This window comes from Pelobates fuscus, chromosome 3, assembly GCF_036172605.1.
Source record: "Pelobates fuscus isolate aPelFus1 chromosome 3, aPelFus1.pri, whole genome shotgun sequence".
Classification (NCBI taxonomy): Eukaryota; Metazoa; Chordata; class Amphibia; order Anura; family Pelobatidae; genus Pelobates; species Pelobates fuscus.
This window is the reverse complement of record NC_086319.1, coordinates 84,345,114-84,363,772: the sequence shown is the minus strand read 5'-3', so window position 1 is coordinate 84,363,772 and position 18,659 is coordinate 84,345,114. Positions and strand designations below refer to the sequence as shown.

Here is an 18,659-nt window from a genome sequence, read left to right as displayed (position 1 = left end):
TGGAACTGTAATGTTTTACATTGCAGCACTAAGTGCAAAAGGGACACAGCACCCAGACTACTTCAATGAGCTGAAGTGGTCTGGGTGCCTTCAGTGTTCCTTTAAAGCTCTTCAATGGATACACGTGTATCTCATAATGCCATTTTTTTTGTGGTATAGAGTAGGCATTCTGCATCCTTTATCTTGAAGTGATAATGTTTTTTTGTGTGAGGAATTTTCATTGGGGGAAGAAAAACGCAACATCTCATTGGATGAGTTTATGTAGACTAGGCACATCAGAATATGCAATCAACAATGACAGCGGACATTCTTCTTGGCTCAATCCGATCTGAATGGGAGTCAGAATTGGTTGTAGTGAAAATTGTGCTGTGTGTCCAAATGCCCCCTCTCCCCAGCTGAGAATTAAACTTTCCAAAATGACTATAATTTTATGGCCATACTGTGCACCTATCTTATAGCGATTTACAATGTGAGCATATGTGGCTGCCTTTTGGCAAGCATGAATAAAGGAAATGTCAACAAAAATGTAACCTACAGATATAGCATGTGCCACTCAATACTGAGGATAATGTTCATTGTAATCCAGCTTCAGGTAAAGAGCTATTGTCAACGTTATGACCATTCGAAAGTTTTGTAGGTTGAATGAAATATATCCTTATGCTTCAAGCTGATTTATGTAGTATTCCACAAAGTGCAATTCAAGGCAGAACAACTCAGATCCTGGGAAACTTCAGCAAACTTCTTCAAACTCCTAAAATTCAATCTTCTTAATTCTAACAATTCATTTAGAACGGGCAAGCACGTTAGGCGCTGTTTTCCTCCATCCTCCTTCTAAAAACACAAGTGTATAAATGAATAATACACATAGTCTTAGATTTTCACCTTCAGAAACTAAAGTCAGGAGGCATTATATTTTATAGTATGCAAACCGGAAAATAGGAGTGACTGCCAACTTTAAAAAGAAAATGTCAAAGTTAGGAATCTATATGGATTTTTTTTTCTATTCTAAAAGTGCCTGAAAATAATGGATAATGAATGTTGAGTTTACTATGCCTTTTATAACTCATCAAAACAATGTTCTTTAGAGACATTTGTAAATTATTCACAATATTTGAGATTTTTACATTTTGTTAAATCTCTTGCAGAGTTTGCCAACCGCTGTGCATGAAGCAAATTCTTCTGTGACCAGTAGAACCAACCTCAAAGAAACAGTATGGATTTTGTCATGAAACAAGCTTTAGGGGGTAAGAATGATATATTTTTTTTGTAACCTAAAATGTATTACATTTGTCTAGAAGTCGACTTTACGTTTTACAGATGAATGGTAACTTATCACACTAATTAGTGTTCCAGAGAAATTTCGAATTGCAATCTCTTTTGCAATATGCTGGCTCTGAAAAGATGAAGGAGAAAAAAAAACCACGGGCTAATGGTTAAAATATCCTGCTAATCATTATTTCGGAATTCTGGGAGATTTCATTGTCCGTATTTTGCAGTTCATCTGAAAGCTCCCTGCTGCATTTTTTTTTCTTTTATTCCAAAAGTCAGCTTAGAGTTCCTTGATTTGGGTTGGTAGACTTTAAAAAAAAAACTATTTTAGATGTATAAATGCAACAGCTTTGAAATAATTATACTCTCTTTAGTCATGAAGGCACTTAACAAAAGCCTGTTTGTTAGAGGAGAAAATGTATCATCCGCCTCTCTGTATCTATATTAAAGTGATATTGCCACTTGTCATTTTTGCAAAGACCCCCAAGGTGGCATGTGATGACATAATGCCTAAAGGAAGACCGTGACGGCAGATATTCTTACCTGCAGGTCTTCATTCCTCATTTTATCGATCTTCTAATCCGGATGATAAACTAAAGAGAGGGTGGTGTGCTTATAAAAAACTAGGATATGATATTCCTTTAGATCAGTGGTCGCCAACCAAGTCCTCATGGACCAACAAAAGTCCAGGATTTGTTTATTTCCTGTTTTTATTGAAATGGAGATACTGACCACAACTTGGTTTTGGTCAATAAGGGACTGAGTTGGGGACCACTGCTTTAGATATCCTATACCTGCCTTTTATAGATAGATATAAATATCCCACTCTGGCCTTATTAGGATACATATAAATAATTGAAATCCGCCTAATTGGGACACAACCCAGTCTATAATTCAAAAAGGAACACGCTCCTACAGTGCTCCAATTCACACAAATACTCTTAGATAGATTGGTAAATGAATAACTAAATAATGACCACTTTTATTAATTATAGAGATTCTTCAAAAAAGCCCAATATTGAAGTCATTAAATGGTAGGTTACATCCTACAGAAATAATTTTATGATATACAAATTTACACATTATTATTTACAGTCTATACTCAGACTTCAACAATAAAATTGGGACAATTAGACAGTATATATACCGAATTCCAATTAAAAGACAAACAAAATAGAAAAGGTCCACTTGAAGCCCTTATATTGGAAGAATATTTCTAGAGTTAAAAAGTGGGTTATCATGAACTTTTGAACAATTTATTTATTTTTATTTTTTTATAAAATATTTTGCCAGGAAGGATACATTTTAATTATGTCCTTGGTCCACTTAAACATGAGAATATTGATTATCAGAATTATTCACTAAGCTCTAAATTGTAGCACATGTAAATCTGAATACCAAAATGCATGCCAATATTAATGATGTGGAAATATTCTCCAACGCAAATCTAGCCACATCATTAAACTGCGTTACACTTTTTTTTATTGTATTTTCTTTCCAAATTTTGGCTGTTTGCCTACTTCTTAGATGCATGCCAACTCTAGTCAAGGTTTGGTTATTTTAGCCCAAATTTTATCATATAGATATATTGAATTTCTCTGCAATTTAACGTTTATTGAATTTTGCTGCATCATTTATATTGCATTTGGTTTTTACATTATTTACAAACTGAACAAATGTTCTACTTTTTAAAAATATTATTCAGATTCTAATTTTCGTTATCAGTTGCATTAATCAGAGAGATAGTCAGTGATTAAACTAAAGAGAGAGTGACAAGTTCTGTAGATAGTCGGAGCCTCAGAATTAAGATGTTTTATTTCTATAGAAATGTGCAGCATACCCACTATGTTCACAGAGAAATCATTGTTAGTTTAGTTATGTTAGAAATATTCAATTCAGTTTTCATTTAAAAAAAAATTACTTAACTGAAGAAATGAATACCAGCACCAGAAACATGCAGCCTTTACAGTGATACATGATATTGCAAGATTTCTGATGGCATATCCCATAAATCACTGCTGAGCTGGAGGTTATGGAATATATACTGTACTCAAAAAGTGGATCAGGATTGGTTGACATTTTTTAATGTTTCTAGTTTGCTGTAATTCTGTCTCATGAACCCCCTCAGATTTGTACCAAATCAGAAACATTCAAAGGTGAATATCTTTCTTATTCTTATTTTGTGTGTGTGTGTTTGTGTATTTTAGAACATCATCTCTGTTTCCTCAAGAGATTGTCTGTCTGTAAAAAGACATGATCCCATTATGGCAAATTATATTAATTAAATATCAAATAGGAAGTAACTTGTCATTAAATTTCTCTAGGGATGGTAACAGGAGCTTTGTATATATAGTGTGTTTAGGTTTCTGGGATAACATGTCTGTCTGCATGTTATCCAGCTCAGCTAGAAAAGCCTACGTTTTGTAAATTGGTTACACATTATTTTAATTCTACATCAAAATTATGTAGTATGGTAGTGCTTTTTTAGGAACATACAGGGAGTGCAGAATTATTAGGCAAGTTGTATTTTTGAGGATTAATTTTATTATTGAACAACATTCATGTTCTCAATGAACCCAAAAAAACTCATTAATATCAAAGCTGAATATTTTTGGAAGTAGTTTTTAGTTTGTTTTTAGTTATAGCTATTTTAGGGGGATATCTGTGTGTGCAGGTGACTATTACTGTGCATAATTATTAGGCAACTTAACAAAAAACAAATATATACCCATTTCAATTATTTATTTTTACCAGTGAAACCAATATAACATCTCAACATTCACAAATATACATTTCTGACATTCAAAAACATAACAAAAACAAATCAGTGACCAATATAGCCACCTTTCTTTGCAAGGACACTCAAAAGCCTGCCATCCATGGATTCTGCCAGTGTTTTGATCTGTTCACCATCAACATTGCGTGCAGCAGCAACCACAGCCTCCCAGACACTGTTCAGAGAGGTGTACTGTTTTCCCTCCTTGTAAATCTCACATTTGCTGATGGACCACAGGTTCTCAATGGGGTTCAGATCAGGTGAACAAGGAGGCCATGTCATTAGATTTTCTTCTTTTATACCCTTTCTTGCCAGCCACGCTGTGGAGTACTTGGACGCGTGTGATGGAGCATTGTCCTGCATGAAAATCATGTTTTTCTTGAAGGATGCAGACTTCTTCCTGTACCACTGCTTGAAGAAGGTGTCTTCCAGAAACTGGGAGTTGAGCTTGACTCCATCCTCAACCCGAAAAGGCCCCACAAGCTCATCTTTGATGATACCAGCCCAAACCAGTACTCCACCTCCACCTTGCTGGCGTCTGAGTCGGACTGGAGCTCTCTGCCCTTTACCAATCCATCCATCTGGCCCATCAAGACTCACTCTCATTTCATCAGTCCATAAAACCTTAGAAAAATCAGTCTTGAGATATTTCTTGGCCCAGTCTTGACGTTTCAGCTTGTGTGTCTTGTTCAGTGGTGGTCGTCTTTCAGCCTTTCTTACCTTGGCCATGTCTCTGAGTATTGCACACCTTGTGCTTTTGGGCACTCCAGTGATGTTTCAGCTCTGAAATATGGCCAAACTGGTGGCAAGTGGCATCTTGGCAGCTGCACGCTTGACTTTTCTCAGTTCATGGGCAGTTATTTTGCGCCTTGGTTTCTCCACACGCTTCTTGCGACCCTGTTGACTATTTTGAATGAAACGATTGATTGTTCGATGATCACGCTTCAGAAGCTTTGCAATTTTAAGAGTGCTGCATCCCTCTGCAAGATATCTCACTATTTTTGACTTTTCTGAGCCTGTCAAGTCCTTCTTTTGACCCATTTTGCCAAAGGAAAGGAAGTTGCCTAATAATTATGCACACCTGATATAGGGTGTTGATGTCATTAGACCACACCCCTTCTCATTACAGAGATGCACATCACCTAATATGCTTAATTGGTAGTAGGCTTTCGAGCCTATACAGCTTGGAGTAAGACAACATGCATAAAGAGGATGATGTGGTCAAAATACTAATTTGCCTAATAATTCTGCACACAGTGTACATAGGCACAGTGAACCTAAGATGTTCTAGCATGCTAGGATGCAATTCAATTTTATTTGACATAATTCTGATGTGCAATATTAACTCTTGAGTGTCATTGTTGCACTTACCAGAAACAGGGTTTTTTTTGTTTTGTTTTTTTATCCATGGGAAGCGCCTTATACATTCTTCACATATTGTGAATTTTTTGGTTTTTGAAAAACTAGAACTACAGTTAGGGTTTGTGTTCAAATCATTAATTGATTTAATAAATGTATTAGATTTTACCAAACCCTTATCTAACATTTAATCTAATCATATATTCTTAAAGGGGTACATCAAGTAATATAATCACTATAACCCACTGTAGGGGTTGTGATCCCACGATTATTTAGCAATAGTTTATCCTCTCACCTGGGACCCCACCAGGCTCAGGAGGGTCCGGTTAACATTCATTGTCTGACTGTTCACTGTCTGTGAATGACAGACTGTGCTTGAAAATTTGTGTATAATTGACATTAGCCACCCCAGAAGACTTGTTCCGGCCTAGCTGATGATGCCCGTATGACGCTATCAAAGGTGGTGTTATGCCTCTCGCAGCAAAGGGGTTAAACTATGTATGTGCAGCGCCTTAAAGCAAAACACTGCACATTTGGACTTAAGACACCATGACCACTTCAAATCACTGAAGTGGTTGTAGTGCTTGGACTAACTTTCTACAGTTTGTTTTATAATAACCGTAATACTAATCTCCTAAATGTGACTTTCTAAACCTAAAATTAACCTGTTAAATTTGACTTATTGATGTCCTAACTCTACACTGCTAATCTTAAAGGAACAGTGTTGCATTAGGAATGCATTTTCGTATTTCTAACGCTACATTCCTGATGCCCCTTGTTATTTAGGACCTCCCCCATTTATACAAAGAAAAAATCTAAATAAAAAAAAATCTAAATAAGCCACTTACTCCCCTGTTCTCCAGTGCGAGTTTCTCTTGGCACTCCTGCAACCTCCTCCTCGAATCACGTCATCCTGGAGTCATGTCAATCAAATGCTCCTCATAGAGGAACATTGGAGAACAGAGGTGCATGCACGGCGCTTGGTGCAATGCGCCTCCAATTCCTTTATAGAGAATCCTTGTACTCAATGATTCTTTATGGCCAACTGTGACAGCACTGCACACGCACACGTGATGTCATGGCTTATGTTATAAAAGCCAGGAAGAAAGATTCCTAGCTCTCATATCCAGAGTGCTTGGAAGCATAGCTAGAAGTCGCACTTACACACATTTTATTTAGTTTAATATAGGGGTTTGGAATGTATGATAGAGTGGCCAGCATGGAAGGCACTATAACAAATTGGATAAGATGAAGTTGTTAAATCACCTACAATTAAAGTGTCCCTTTAAGACTAGGAACAGAGCAATTAGGACACCAAATGTAACCGTTGCAATATTTATGCAAGTAGCACTTCACATGTAGATAATACAGTAATAGAACATATTCGGCATTTGTCATCTCCAAAGTCCACTAACACATATAAGTCACCAAGAGCTTTAAAAACATTGTTAATGAAACACAGCTCAATACACAATTATTACTACATTGTTTAAATTTCTATCACAGTGTCATTCAGTTGCACACTTGAAAATTAATTGCTTCCCATTATTAAGTGGGTAACAATTCTGTTTGAGTTGTGTAGCGGGAGCTGAGCATTAAGCAATGCTCTGCAGGTCTCTGGCACTACAACCGTTCAGTGAGAGCATCAAGGTATTGCTAGAAAGCTGCAGTCGTTCAATGTTCATGTCAGCAGGCTGATATTTCTCAGCCAAGTTTTCCAATCTCTTGGCGAAGTGTCAGCTCTGCCTTTATAATAACTAGTTCTATTAATGCTGAATGTAATAACCTAGAGATGAGTTTTTGTTTTGTTTTGTTTTTTGGAGATAGATCTGAAATAAACATTTTTTTTAAAAAAAATAACATGAAATAAATGAAGAGCCCTTCCAGTGGCCGGACTGCTTTGGTGACAGGTGCCAGCTGTTGGAGTGTTGCCTGTCACTATGTGGCTGATGTGCTGGGCTCAGGGCAAGGTTTGACAGGCCACTAACAGCGAAGTAAGGCAGACACCTCTTCTAACACTAAGTGCCTGTCTTACTTTGCTATAGAGGAAGAGCTTGGACAGGCATGTCGCTTCACACATCCAGAGTCTGACTTAATAAGAAGGCAGCATGGGAGCCAGCAGGGGAGCGCACAGAGAGGCAGTTTATCACCAGGCACTTCATATTACAGCCATACCTATCACCATTAGTGCAAATTAAAACCAAGCATGGCCGGCTGGCAGGCACCCTCTTACCTTCTTAAATTGGCGCTTGCTGCTCACTGCCAGCCTCTTACACAGGGCTGCTGGAAAAGAGCAAAAGGGATCTGTGTGAGGCAGGGAGAGAAGGGCAGTGAAGCAGGGAGAGAAGGGTCTGTGTGAGGCAGGGAGAGAAGGAGCCGTGTGAGGCAGGGAGAGCGGCGGCCCTGTGTGGCAGGGAGAGAGGGAGCCGTGTGAGGCAGGGAAAGAGGGGGCCGTGTGAAGCAGGGAGAGAGGGGGCCGTGAAGCAGGGAGAGAGGGGGCCATGTGAGGCAGGGTGAGAAGGAGGCCGTGTGAGGCAGGTTGAGATGGGGCCGTGTGAGGCAGGGAGAGAGGGAGCCGTGTGAGGCAGGGAGAGAGGGAGCCGTGTGAGGCAGGGAGAGAGGGAGCCGTGTGAGGCAGGGAGAGAGGGAGCCGTGTGAGGCAGGGAGAGAGGGAGCCGTGTGAGGCAGGGAGAGAGGGAGCCGTGTGAGGCAGGGAGAGAGGGAGCCGTGTGAGACAGGGACAGCAGGGGCCCTTGTGAGGCAGGGACAGCAGGGGCCCTTGTGAAGCAGGGTGAAAGGGGCTGTGAGGCAGGAGGTGAACTGTAGGAGCAGGAGGGAGGGAACCAGACCCACATATCTCAATAGCCAATGATCCTCTTCCTCAAATGCACCATGGGAAGTGGAGTTCTGACAACTCCACCCCCTGATGTAAACAGCCTATCACAGCACAGTAGGCAGTCTAGTAGGCTGGCCTGTCTACTGAGGGCTAGTTTTGCCCCTCCTATTTGGTGCCATAATGTGCTCTCTTAACAAATGACAGTGAAGCAGGCAACTTTCCATAGAGTTTAATCAGATTTTTGGGGCGTCATTCAAAAATCAGATTTAACCCCTTAAGGACACAGCTTCAGAAGCTTGTCTTACGCTAAATGACACAAGCTATTTTTGCATTTTCTTGCTGTTTGCGGTCAACTGCAATTTGCATCTCTCTCATTTATTGCACCAACACATAATATATACTGTTTTTTAAAGGACAGAAAGGGCTTTAATTTGATGGAATATATATATAATGGAATATATATATAAATGCCTATTTATTATATAAAAAATACAGAAAAAGGCAAAAAAAAGAAAAATTTGTTGTTTTTACAGTTTTTGCAATAATAATGTGTACATAATTTGTGCAGGTTAAGGAAAGTAATAAAAAATAAATTCATTTAGTTGTTCTGATTTACAGAATATACACTGCTCAAAAAAAAAAAGGAATACAAAAATAACACATCCTAGATCTGAATGAATTAAATATTCTTCTGAAATACTTTGTTCTTTACATTGTTGAATGTGCTGACAACAAAATCACACAAAAATAAAAAAAAATGGAAATCAAATTTTTCAACCCATGGAGGTCTAGATTTGGAGTCACACTCAAAATTAAAGTGGAAAAACACACTACAGGCTGATCCAACTTTGATTTAATGTCCTTAAAACAAGTCAACATGAATGAGGCTCAGTAGTGTGTGTGGCCTCCACGTGCCTGTACGACCTCCCTACAATGCCTGTGCATGCTCCTGATGATGTGACGGATGGTCTCCTGAGGGATCTCCTCCCAGACCTGGACTAAATCATCTGCCAACTCCTGGACAGTCTGTGGTGCAACGTGACGTTGGTGGAAGGAGCGACACATGATGTCCCAGATGTGCTCAATTGGATTCAGGTCTGGGCAATGGGCGGGCCAGTCCATAGCATCAATGCCTTCGTCTTGCAGGAACTGCTGACACACTCCAGCCACATGAGGTCTAGCATTGTCTTGCATTAGGAGGAACCCAGGGCCAACCGCACCAGCATATGATCTCACAAGGGGTCTGATGATCTCATCTCGGTACCTAATGGCAGTCAGGCTACCTCTGGCAAGCACATGAAGGGCTGTGCGGCCCCCCAAAGAAATGCCACCCCACACCATTACTGACCCACTGCCAAACCGGTCATGTTGGAGGATGTTGCAGGCAGCAGAAGGTTCTCCACGGCATCTCCAGACTCTGTCACGTCTGTCACATGTGCTCAGTGTGAACCTGCTTTCATCTCTGAAGAGCACCAGGCGCCAGTGGCGAATTTGCCAATCTTGGTGTTCTCTGGCAAATGCCAAACGTCCTGCACAGTGTTGGGCTGTAAGCACAACCCCCACCTGTGGACATAGGGCGTTTCAGCAGACACATGCACATTTGTGGCCTGCTGGAGGTCATTTTGCCCGGTTCTGGCAGTGCTCCTCCTGTTCCTCCTTGCACAAAGGCGGAGGTAGCTCCTGCTGCTGTGTTGTTGACCTCCTACGGCCTCCTTCACGTCTCCTGATGTACTGACCTGTCTCCTAGTAGTGCCTCCATGCTTTGGACACTATGCTGACAGACACAGCAAACCTTCTTGCCACAGCTCGCATTGATGTGCCATCCTGGATGAGCTGCACTACCTGAGCCACTTGTGTGGGTTGTAGACTCCGTCTCATGCTACCACTAGAGTGAAAGCACTGCCAGCATTCAAAAGTGACCAAAACATCAGCCAGGAAGCATAGGAACTGAGAAGTGGTCTGTGGTCACCACCTGCAGAACCACTCCTTTATTGGGGGTGTCTTGCTAATTGCCTATAATTTCCACCTATTGTCTATCCCATTTGCACAACAGCATGTGAAATTGATTGTCACTCAGTGTTGCTTCCTAAGTGGACAGTTTTATTTCAAAGAAGTGTGATTGACTTGGAGTTACATTGTGTTGTTTAAGTGTTCCTTTTATTTTTTTGAGCAGTGTATAATGTGACTGGGATTTTCAGTTTTTTTTTTGTAGTTACAGGTTACAAAGCACAAGGAGTAAAATAAACTTTTAATGTGGAGCGATTTTAGAATTTGGCATGTTTGTCTTGTAAGCTTAATAGCCATAAAAGAGGGAGCCGTGTGAGGCAGGGAGTACAGCAATATCCCCGTATGTGCCTTTGCCAGGTATATGTGGACATCGGAGGGGCACATTTGGGACACAGCCATTCCAGTTTTTTTCAAACTTTACATTTTTACGCTGTGCCCACTCCCATTTTAGAGTATTTTACCAGGCTATATAATCCAAATACCCCATAAAGCCATACCATTTCTTAAAGAAGACAACCCAGGGTATTTCAAAAGGCATATTTTGAACCTTAGCATGGGATAATTTTTCCGCTAACTTGTACCAAGTGTAGTGGTAATAAGCATTTTTTCTGCCTTTTTGAAGCACAAAGTGAGTTTGCACAGTATATTTTGCAAACCTTATGTGTGCTACGACTGTATAATACTACATATGTTGCTCAGCTATATCGTCTGTGTACAGCAATACCCCCTTATGTACCTTTGCCAGGTATATGTGGATGTTGAAGGGGCATATTTGAGACGCCGACATTCAGTTGTTTTTTTCTAACTTTGAAGTTTTACGCTCTGTCCATGTTCCATTTTGGTGTAGTTTAGATGGTTGGTTATTGAAATTTCCCCACCAACACATACTATTTATTAAAGAATACACCCTGGGGTAATTCAAAAGGTGTATTTTGAATCATAGCGTGTGACCATTTTTTTCTCTAGTTTGTTCCAGGTGTAGTGGTAATGGGCATTTTTAAATGTATTTTTTTAACTTTTTAAAACTTTTTTAACTTTTTAAAACTAGTTTTTAAATTTTTACTTGCTTATTATTTTTTTTAAACTTTCCTAAACTTTCTTAAAACTTTTTTTTTTTTTAAAGATTTAACATTTTTATAAGCTTTTTTTTTTTACCGTTAACCCCTAACTAGCAGTAAGCAGCACTAACGGTAAATTCCCCAATTTCCCATAACTCCCACCCCAGCTAGCAAAATATATAATTTTAAAATATTTAATTAAATAAATTGAAGCCCCAAGGGGTTAAAAAAAAATTGGATCACAGTATAATAATGTGATCTGTATTTTGATCACTGTGGGTAGTGATCAACTGGCAGGGAAGGGGTTAATTTTTATTAGGACTGGGTAAAGGAGGGTGGGATTTTTTTTACTTTTTTAAAAAATGTTATTAAAACTTTTTTTTAACTTTTTAAACTTTTTTAAAACTTTTTTTAACTAGCCTAACACCAAATTCTGCAATTCCCCAATTCCCCACTAACTTCCACCCACCCCAGCTAGCTAAATATATTATTTTAATATATTTAAATGAATTAAAAAAAATAAAATTAACCCCTGAGGGTTACAAAAAATAAAAGTTGACCATCAGCGGTTAAAAAAAAAAATCAGATCATAGTAAAGTGTATAAACACAATAATAGGTCGCGCTAAATACAAATAGATGTGTAATAACAATGTAAAATAAATAAATAAAAAGATGAAATAGAACAAGATCAGAAAGACAAAAAAAATAGGAATAAAATTATTAATATTAATATAAATCCACTTGCACACACTCTAACAGTAAGGAATGGAACAGTTATAATGAATAGTCCCAATACTTAATAGTCTGCTTGTATATTCCAATAAATAAGTGGAAGGCTTGATATGTAGGAATTTCCAATGAAGAGAATGGATCTTCTAATTCATGGGGTGTCTTGACTCCGTGGTATACATGGAAAGACAAAGCAAAGAAACTCCAATAGTGCAAACTGAGGACCAATAAGAGCAGGGTGAATATAGGGGAGGTATATTACTCACCTATTATTGAGCATAAACTAGCTCAAGTATAATAAGCATTCAGTGGCGTCTGCCCCCCACTGACGGGATAAGGTGAAGATAATTCCTCGGTATAAAAAAAGGGGAAGAAAAACAACCAAATATAGTGCTCACTGTAGATATGATAAAAATAAGTATAAACAGTAGAAATGCAGGTACTCACATTTGGATGAGCAGGATATACTGCTCAATCTATTCGTTTGGGTGGTATAGTCCCCACCTAGGATTCTTTAGCAGGTATCAGCTTCACAGTAATATATGACCAGGTAAAATAAATAAATAAATAAAGGATATATGGTAAAATAATTCTAGGTAAAACCAATATTCCTTTAATAAGATAATAAATATATAAAAACAGCCAAAACGCGTTTCGCCACACAGGGCTTTATCAACTGGCAATAGTAAAAATCAGCCTGGTACATAGATGCTTAAATAAGCTAAGAAAACACATGCTTATTCAAATTTTAGCGCCAAAATGACGTCATCAATACACAGTATAAAATACAAATACATATTGAAACAGAAAAAATTCAAGTCCTTAATGATAATAATAAGAAAATGAATAAAACCCTTAATTATAACTTTAAAACGAGTGTTATTAAGTAAGAAGGATAAAAATGAAAAGGGAGTACCCAATCACGTGATCGCGGATAGCCGCGATCACATGGAGTTCCCTAAAGTCTTTTGGGTAATGTAGTGCACAGCAAGGGGCATGGGAGGACCGGATGAGTGGGAAGGACAGATAGACACGTGATCGCGATCGTCCGCGATCACGTGGCATACCGCAATGGGCATTGGGCAATGTAGTCTAGACGGAGGTCGGCACAACAAAGCACACCTCCGTCTAGGTAAACGAGCAAGCAGCATAAAGTAATGGTAATTTTGTCGAAGTGCATGGTACAGAATGTGCAGGGAAAAATAAAAACGAGCATAATGAAAATAAAAAGAGAAAAAGAGGGGAAAAAAAGCAAACTTTGGAATAGTGGGAAAAGTGAAGAAAGAGAAATGAGTATATGTAGACAGAGTATGAATATGTAAATATGTAAAGTGAGTATGTGTGTGAGTGTAATGGATCTACAGGGATGACAAGAATATGTACAAACTGGATAGTTGCCTTATAAACAAACAGAGACAACTTCTGAGTAAGTAGTGGGAAATGAATATAAAGTTAAAATAGATATAAATAGAATAGTCATGGAAGAAAAAAGTAAGAATAAGAAAAATAGTAAATAAAACTGTAGCAACAGAATATAAGAAAATAATATAAGAAAAAATATATATATAGGTAAAAATAATAAAGATAAAAATAAAAATAAAATTAAAAATAAAAATGTGATAAAAATAGAATAAAAAATAAAAATAAATATAGAGATAATAATAGAAAAATAATAATAATAAATAACGGGAAAATAAATGGGTAAATAAATAAGAAAATAAATAAATAAATATGGAAGAATATATATGAATATGAATGAAGGGATTTGAATATAGAGAGCAGAGAAAAGAGAAATGATGATATAGTATATTATAAAAAGTTAAAAAGATCAAATTCTGCATTGAGTCCTTGTGGGGCAAGGGTTCTGAGTTGAAAGACCCAATACATTTCTCTTTTGCCCAAGATATTGGTAATGTTACCTCCTCTCCATGGGAGGGTAACATGTTCTATCCCAATAACTTTCAGAAGTGTCGGGTCTTTATTGTGTATCATGAAGTGCTTAGAAACTGAGTGGTTGTCATAGCCCCTTTTGATGTTACGGCAGTGTTCTGCCACTCTTACTTTGAGACATCTCTTAGTCATGCCCACGTACTGTAATCCACATGGGCATTCCAATAGGTATATAACCCCTTTAGTGTTACAACCAATGAAGTCTTTAATAGGGTAAGAGGTTTTTGTAATATTAGAGGAAAAATTAGTAATTTTAGAATTTGTGGTACCTTTTGTGGTTCTGCATACAATACAGTTGTTACACTTAAAACAACCTTTAGGTTTAGATAAAAAATTCTTTTTTTGTTGTACACTTTTTTTTGTATAGTTTTTGGTAAGCATTGTTTTGAAATTCGGCGCTCCTCTAAATATAACATTAGGTCTATCTGGGATGTAGTCTTTTAAAAGGTCGTCTTGTTTCAGAATGTGCCAGTGTTTGTTTATGATTTTTTTTAAGGTTTTATTCTTGTTGTTAAAATCTAAGATAATAGGCAATTGTGGGGGATCTGCTTTTTTCACTTTATATGTTAGGAGCTCTTTTCTTTCTTTCTCTTTTACCAACTCCAGAGCTACATCTAATTTATTTACTTCATAGTTTTTTTCTAAAAACATATTTTTCAATGAGGTAGATTGGGCAATAAAATCAGCTGTAGATGAACAATTACGGTGGAGGCGAAGAAATTGGCTTTTTGGAATGCCATCCAACCAAGGTTTATGATGGCAACTAGTCTGGTCTATTATTGTATTTGTACAAACTTCTTTAAAAAAAGTTTTTGTTTGGATGCATCCGTCTTGGATAAAGATATTTAAATCTAAAAAATTCACTGACGTATTGCTGAATTCTGAAGTTAAAGCAATACCTCTATCATTCACATTTAAATGGTCTAAAAACAGTTTAAGAGACATTTCTGAGCCTTGCCAAATAAAAAATAAGTCATCAATATAACGGAAATAGGAAACCAGGTTTGCCCGCCAGCAATGATCACCCCAAATAGCTTCGGATTCCCAATCCGCCATGAAGAGGTTAGCATAGCTGGGGGCAAGCCTGGTTCCCATAGCTGTACCCTTCTTTTGAATATAAAATGAAATGTCTCTTAAACTGTTTTTAGACCATTTAAATGTGAATGATAGAGGTATTGTTTTAACTTCAGAATTCAGCAATACGTCAGTGAATTTTTTAGATTTAAATATCTTTATCCAAGACGGATGCATCCAAACAAAAACTTTTTTTAAAGAAGTTTGTACAAATACAATAATAGACCAGACTAGTTGCCATCATAAACCTTGGTTGGATGGCATTCCAAAAAGCCAATTTCTTCGCCTCCACCGTAATTGTTCATCTACAGCTGATTTTATTGCCCAATCTACCTCATTGAAAAATATGTTTTTAGAAAAAAACTATGAAGTAAATAAATTAGATGTAGCTCTGGAGTTGGTAAAAGAGAAAGAAAGAAAAGAGCTCCTAACATATAAAGTGAAAAAAGCAGATCCCCCACAATTGCCTATTATCTTAGATTTTAACAACAAGAATAAAACCTTAAAAAAAATCATAAACAAACACTGGCACATTCTGAAACAAGACGACCTTTTAAAAGACTACATCCCAGATAGACCTAATGTTATATTTAGAGGAGCGCCGAATTTCAAAACAATGCTTACCAAAAACTATACAAAAAAAAGAATTTTTTATCTAAACCTAAAGGTTGTTTTAAGTGTAACAACTGTATTGTATGCAGAACCACAAAAGGTACCACAAATTCTAAAATTACTAATTTTTCCTCTAATATTACAAAAACCTCTTACCCTATTAAAGACTTCATTGGTTGTAACACTAAAGGGGTTATATACCTATTGGAATGCCCATGTGGATTACAGTACGTGGGCATGACTAAGAGATGTCTCAAAGTAAGAGTGGCAGAACACTGCCGTAACATCAAAAGGGGCTATGACAACCACTCAGTTTCTAAGCACTTCATGATACACAATAAAGACCCGACACTTCTGAAAGTTATTGGGATAGAACATGTTACCCTCCCATGGAGAGGAGGTAACATTACCAATATCTTGGGCAAAAGAGAAATGTATTGGGTCTTTCAACTCAGAACCCTTGCCCCACAAGGACTCAATGCAGAATTTGATCTTTTTAACTTTTTATAATATACTATATCATCATTTCTCTTTTCTCTGCTCTCTATATTCAAATCCCTTCATTCATATTCATATATATTCTTCCATATTTATTTATTTATTTTCTTATTTATTTACCCATTTATTTTCCCGTTATTTATTATTATTATTTTTCTATTATTATCTCTATATTTATTTTTATTTTTTATTCTATTTTTATCACATTTTTATTTTTAATTTTATTTTTATTTTTATCTTTATTATTTTTACCTATATATATTTTTTTTCTTATATTATTTTCTTATATTCTGTTGCTACAGTATAAGTTACTATTTTTCTTATTCTTACTTTTTTCTTCCATGACTATTCTATTTATATCTATTTTAACTTTATATTCATTTCCCACTACTTACTCAGAAGTTGTCTCTGTTTGTTTATAAGGCAACTATCCAGTTTGTACATATTCTTGTCATCCCTGTAGATCCATTACACTCACACACATACTCACTTTACATATTTACATATTCATACTCTGTCTACATATACTCATTTCTCTTTCTTCACTTTTCCCACTATTCCAAAGTTTGCTTTTTTTCCCCTCTTTTTCTCTTTTTATTTTCATTATGCTCGTTTTTATTTTTCCCTGCACATTCTGTACCATGCACTTCGACAAAATTACCATTACTTTATGCTGCTTGCTCGTTTACCTAGACGGAGGTGTGCTTTGTTGTGCCGACCTCCGTCTAGACTACATTGCCCAATGCCCATTGCGGTATGCCACGTGATCGCGGACGATCGCGATCACGTGTCTATCTGTCCTTCCCACTCATCCGGTCCTCCCATGCCCCTTGCTGTGCACTACATTACCCAAAAGACTTTAGGGAACTCCATGTGATCGCGGCTATCCGCGATCACGTGATTGGGTACTCCCTTTTCATTTTTATCCTTCTTACTTAATAACACTCGTTTTAAAGTTATAATTAAGGGTTTTATTCATTTTCTTATTATTATCATTAAGGACTTGAATTTTTTCTGTTTCAATATGTATTTGTATTTTATACTGTGTATTGATGACGTCATTTTGGCGCTAAAATTTGAATAAGCATGTGTTTTCTTAGCTTATTTAAGCGTCTATGTACCAGGCTGATTTTTACTATTGCCAGTTGATAAAGCCCTGTGTGGCGAAACGCGTTTTGGCTGTTTTTATATATTTATTATCTTATTAAAGGAATATTGGTTTTACCTAGAATTATTTTACCATATATCCTTTATTTATTTATTTATTTTACCTGGTCATATATTACTGTGAAGCTGATACCTGCTAAAGAATCCTAGGTGGGGACTATACCACCCAAACGAATAGATTGAGCAGTATATCCTGCTCATCCAAATGTGAGTACCTGCATTTCTACTGTTTATACTTATTTTTATCATATCTACAGTGAGCACTATATTTGGTTGTTTTTCTTCCCCTTTTTTTATACCGAGGAATTATCTTCACCTTATCCCGTCAGTGGGGGGCAGACGCCACTGAATGCTTATTATACTTGAGCTAGTTTATGCTTAATAATAGGTGAGTAATATACCTCCCCTATATTCATCCTGCTCTTATTGGTCCTCAGTTTGCACTATTGGAGTTTCTTTGCTTTGTCTTTCCATGTATACCACGGAGTCAAGACACCCCATGAATTAGAAGATCCATTCTCTTCATTGGAAATTCCTACATATCAAGCCTTCCACTTATTTATTGGAATATACAAGCAGACTATTAAGTATTGGGACTATTCATTATAACTGTTCCATTCCTTACTGTTAGAGTGTGTGCAAGTGGATTTATATTAATATTAATAATTTTATTCCTATTTTTTTTGTCTTTCTGATCTTGTTCTATTTTATCTTTTTATTTATTTATTTTACATTGTTATTACACATCTATTTGTATTTAGCGCGACCTATTATTGTGTTTTTGCCATTTTTCCTTTGAGGTTATTAGAGGGAACCTCATACCCATAGGTTGCAGCTTTCGATTTGTTCACAGTCCTATTAGATCACTCAGCGCTGATCCAATACCTATCATAGTAAAGTGTATACCCTGCCAATTGATCACTGTAGCCAGTGATCAACTAGCAGGGAAGGGGTTAATTTTTAATTAAAATGGGTAAAGGGGGATGGGATTTTAATTTAACTTTATTTTATTTTTAACAGGGAAGCAGATCATCACTGATCTGTCTCCCTGCAATTCACATTGAGCCCAGAAGTGCAGAGAGGCAGATGGTAAGTCCCTGCAGCACATGTGATCGCTCTGACAGCCTGTCAGAGCGATCACTGCTGCAGGGGCAGCACGATCGGGTGCTCCCGGTCTGCCTCTAATACAGAGGCAGACCGGAGCACCGTTAACCCCGCGATCACGGCGATCTGGGGTTAACATTACCGCATGATGGACCTGGTCCGTCATCCGGCGTAAATCCTCTCCCCGCCATGACGGACCAGGTCTGTCACCCGGTGGGA

The 18,659-nt window shown here is 37.4% G+C and overlaps 1 protein-coding gene across 4 annotated transcripts in view; it reads left to right on the top strand.

Moving 5' to 3' along the window:
- CPLX2 (complexin 2) overlaps positions 1 to 18,659 on the top strand; it is a 161,376-nt gene that overhangs the window by 108,017 nt on the left and 34,700 nt on the right. For all 4 annotated transcript variants that reach the window (XM_063447329.1, XM_063447327.1, XM_063447328.1 and 1 more), the window contains one exon: positions 1,146 to 1,244. In XM_063447329.1, coding sequence (XP_063303399.1) covers positions 1,214 to 1,244 — 31 coding nt within the window. In that variant the 5' untranslated portion in view covers positions 1,146 to 1,213. The remainder of the gene's footprint in view (positions 1 to 1,145; positions 1,245 to 18,659) is intronic.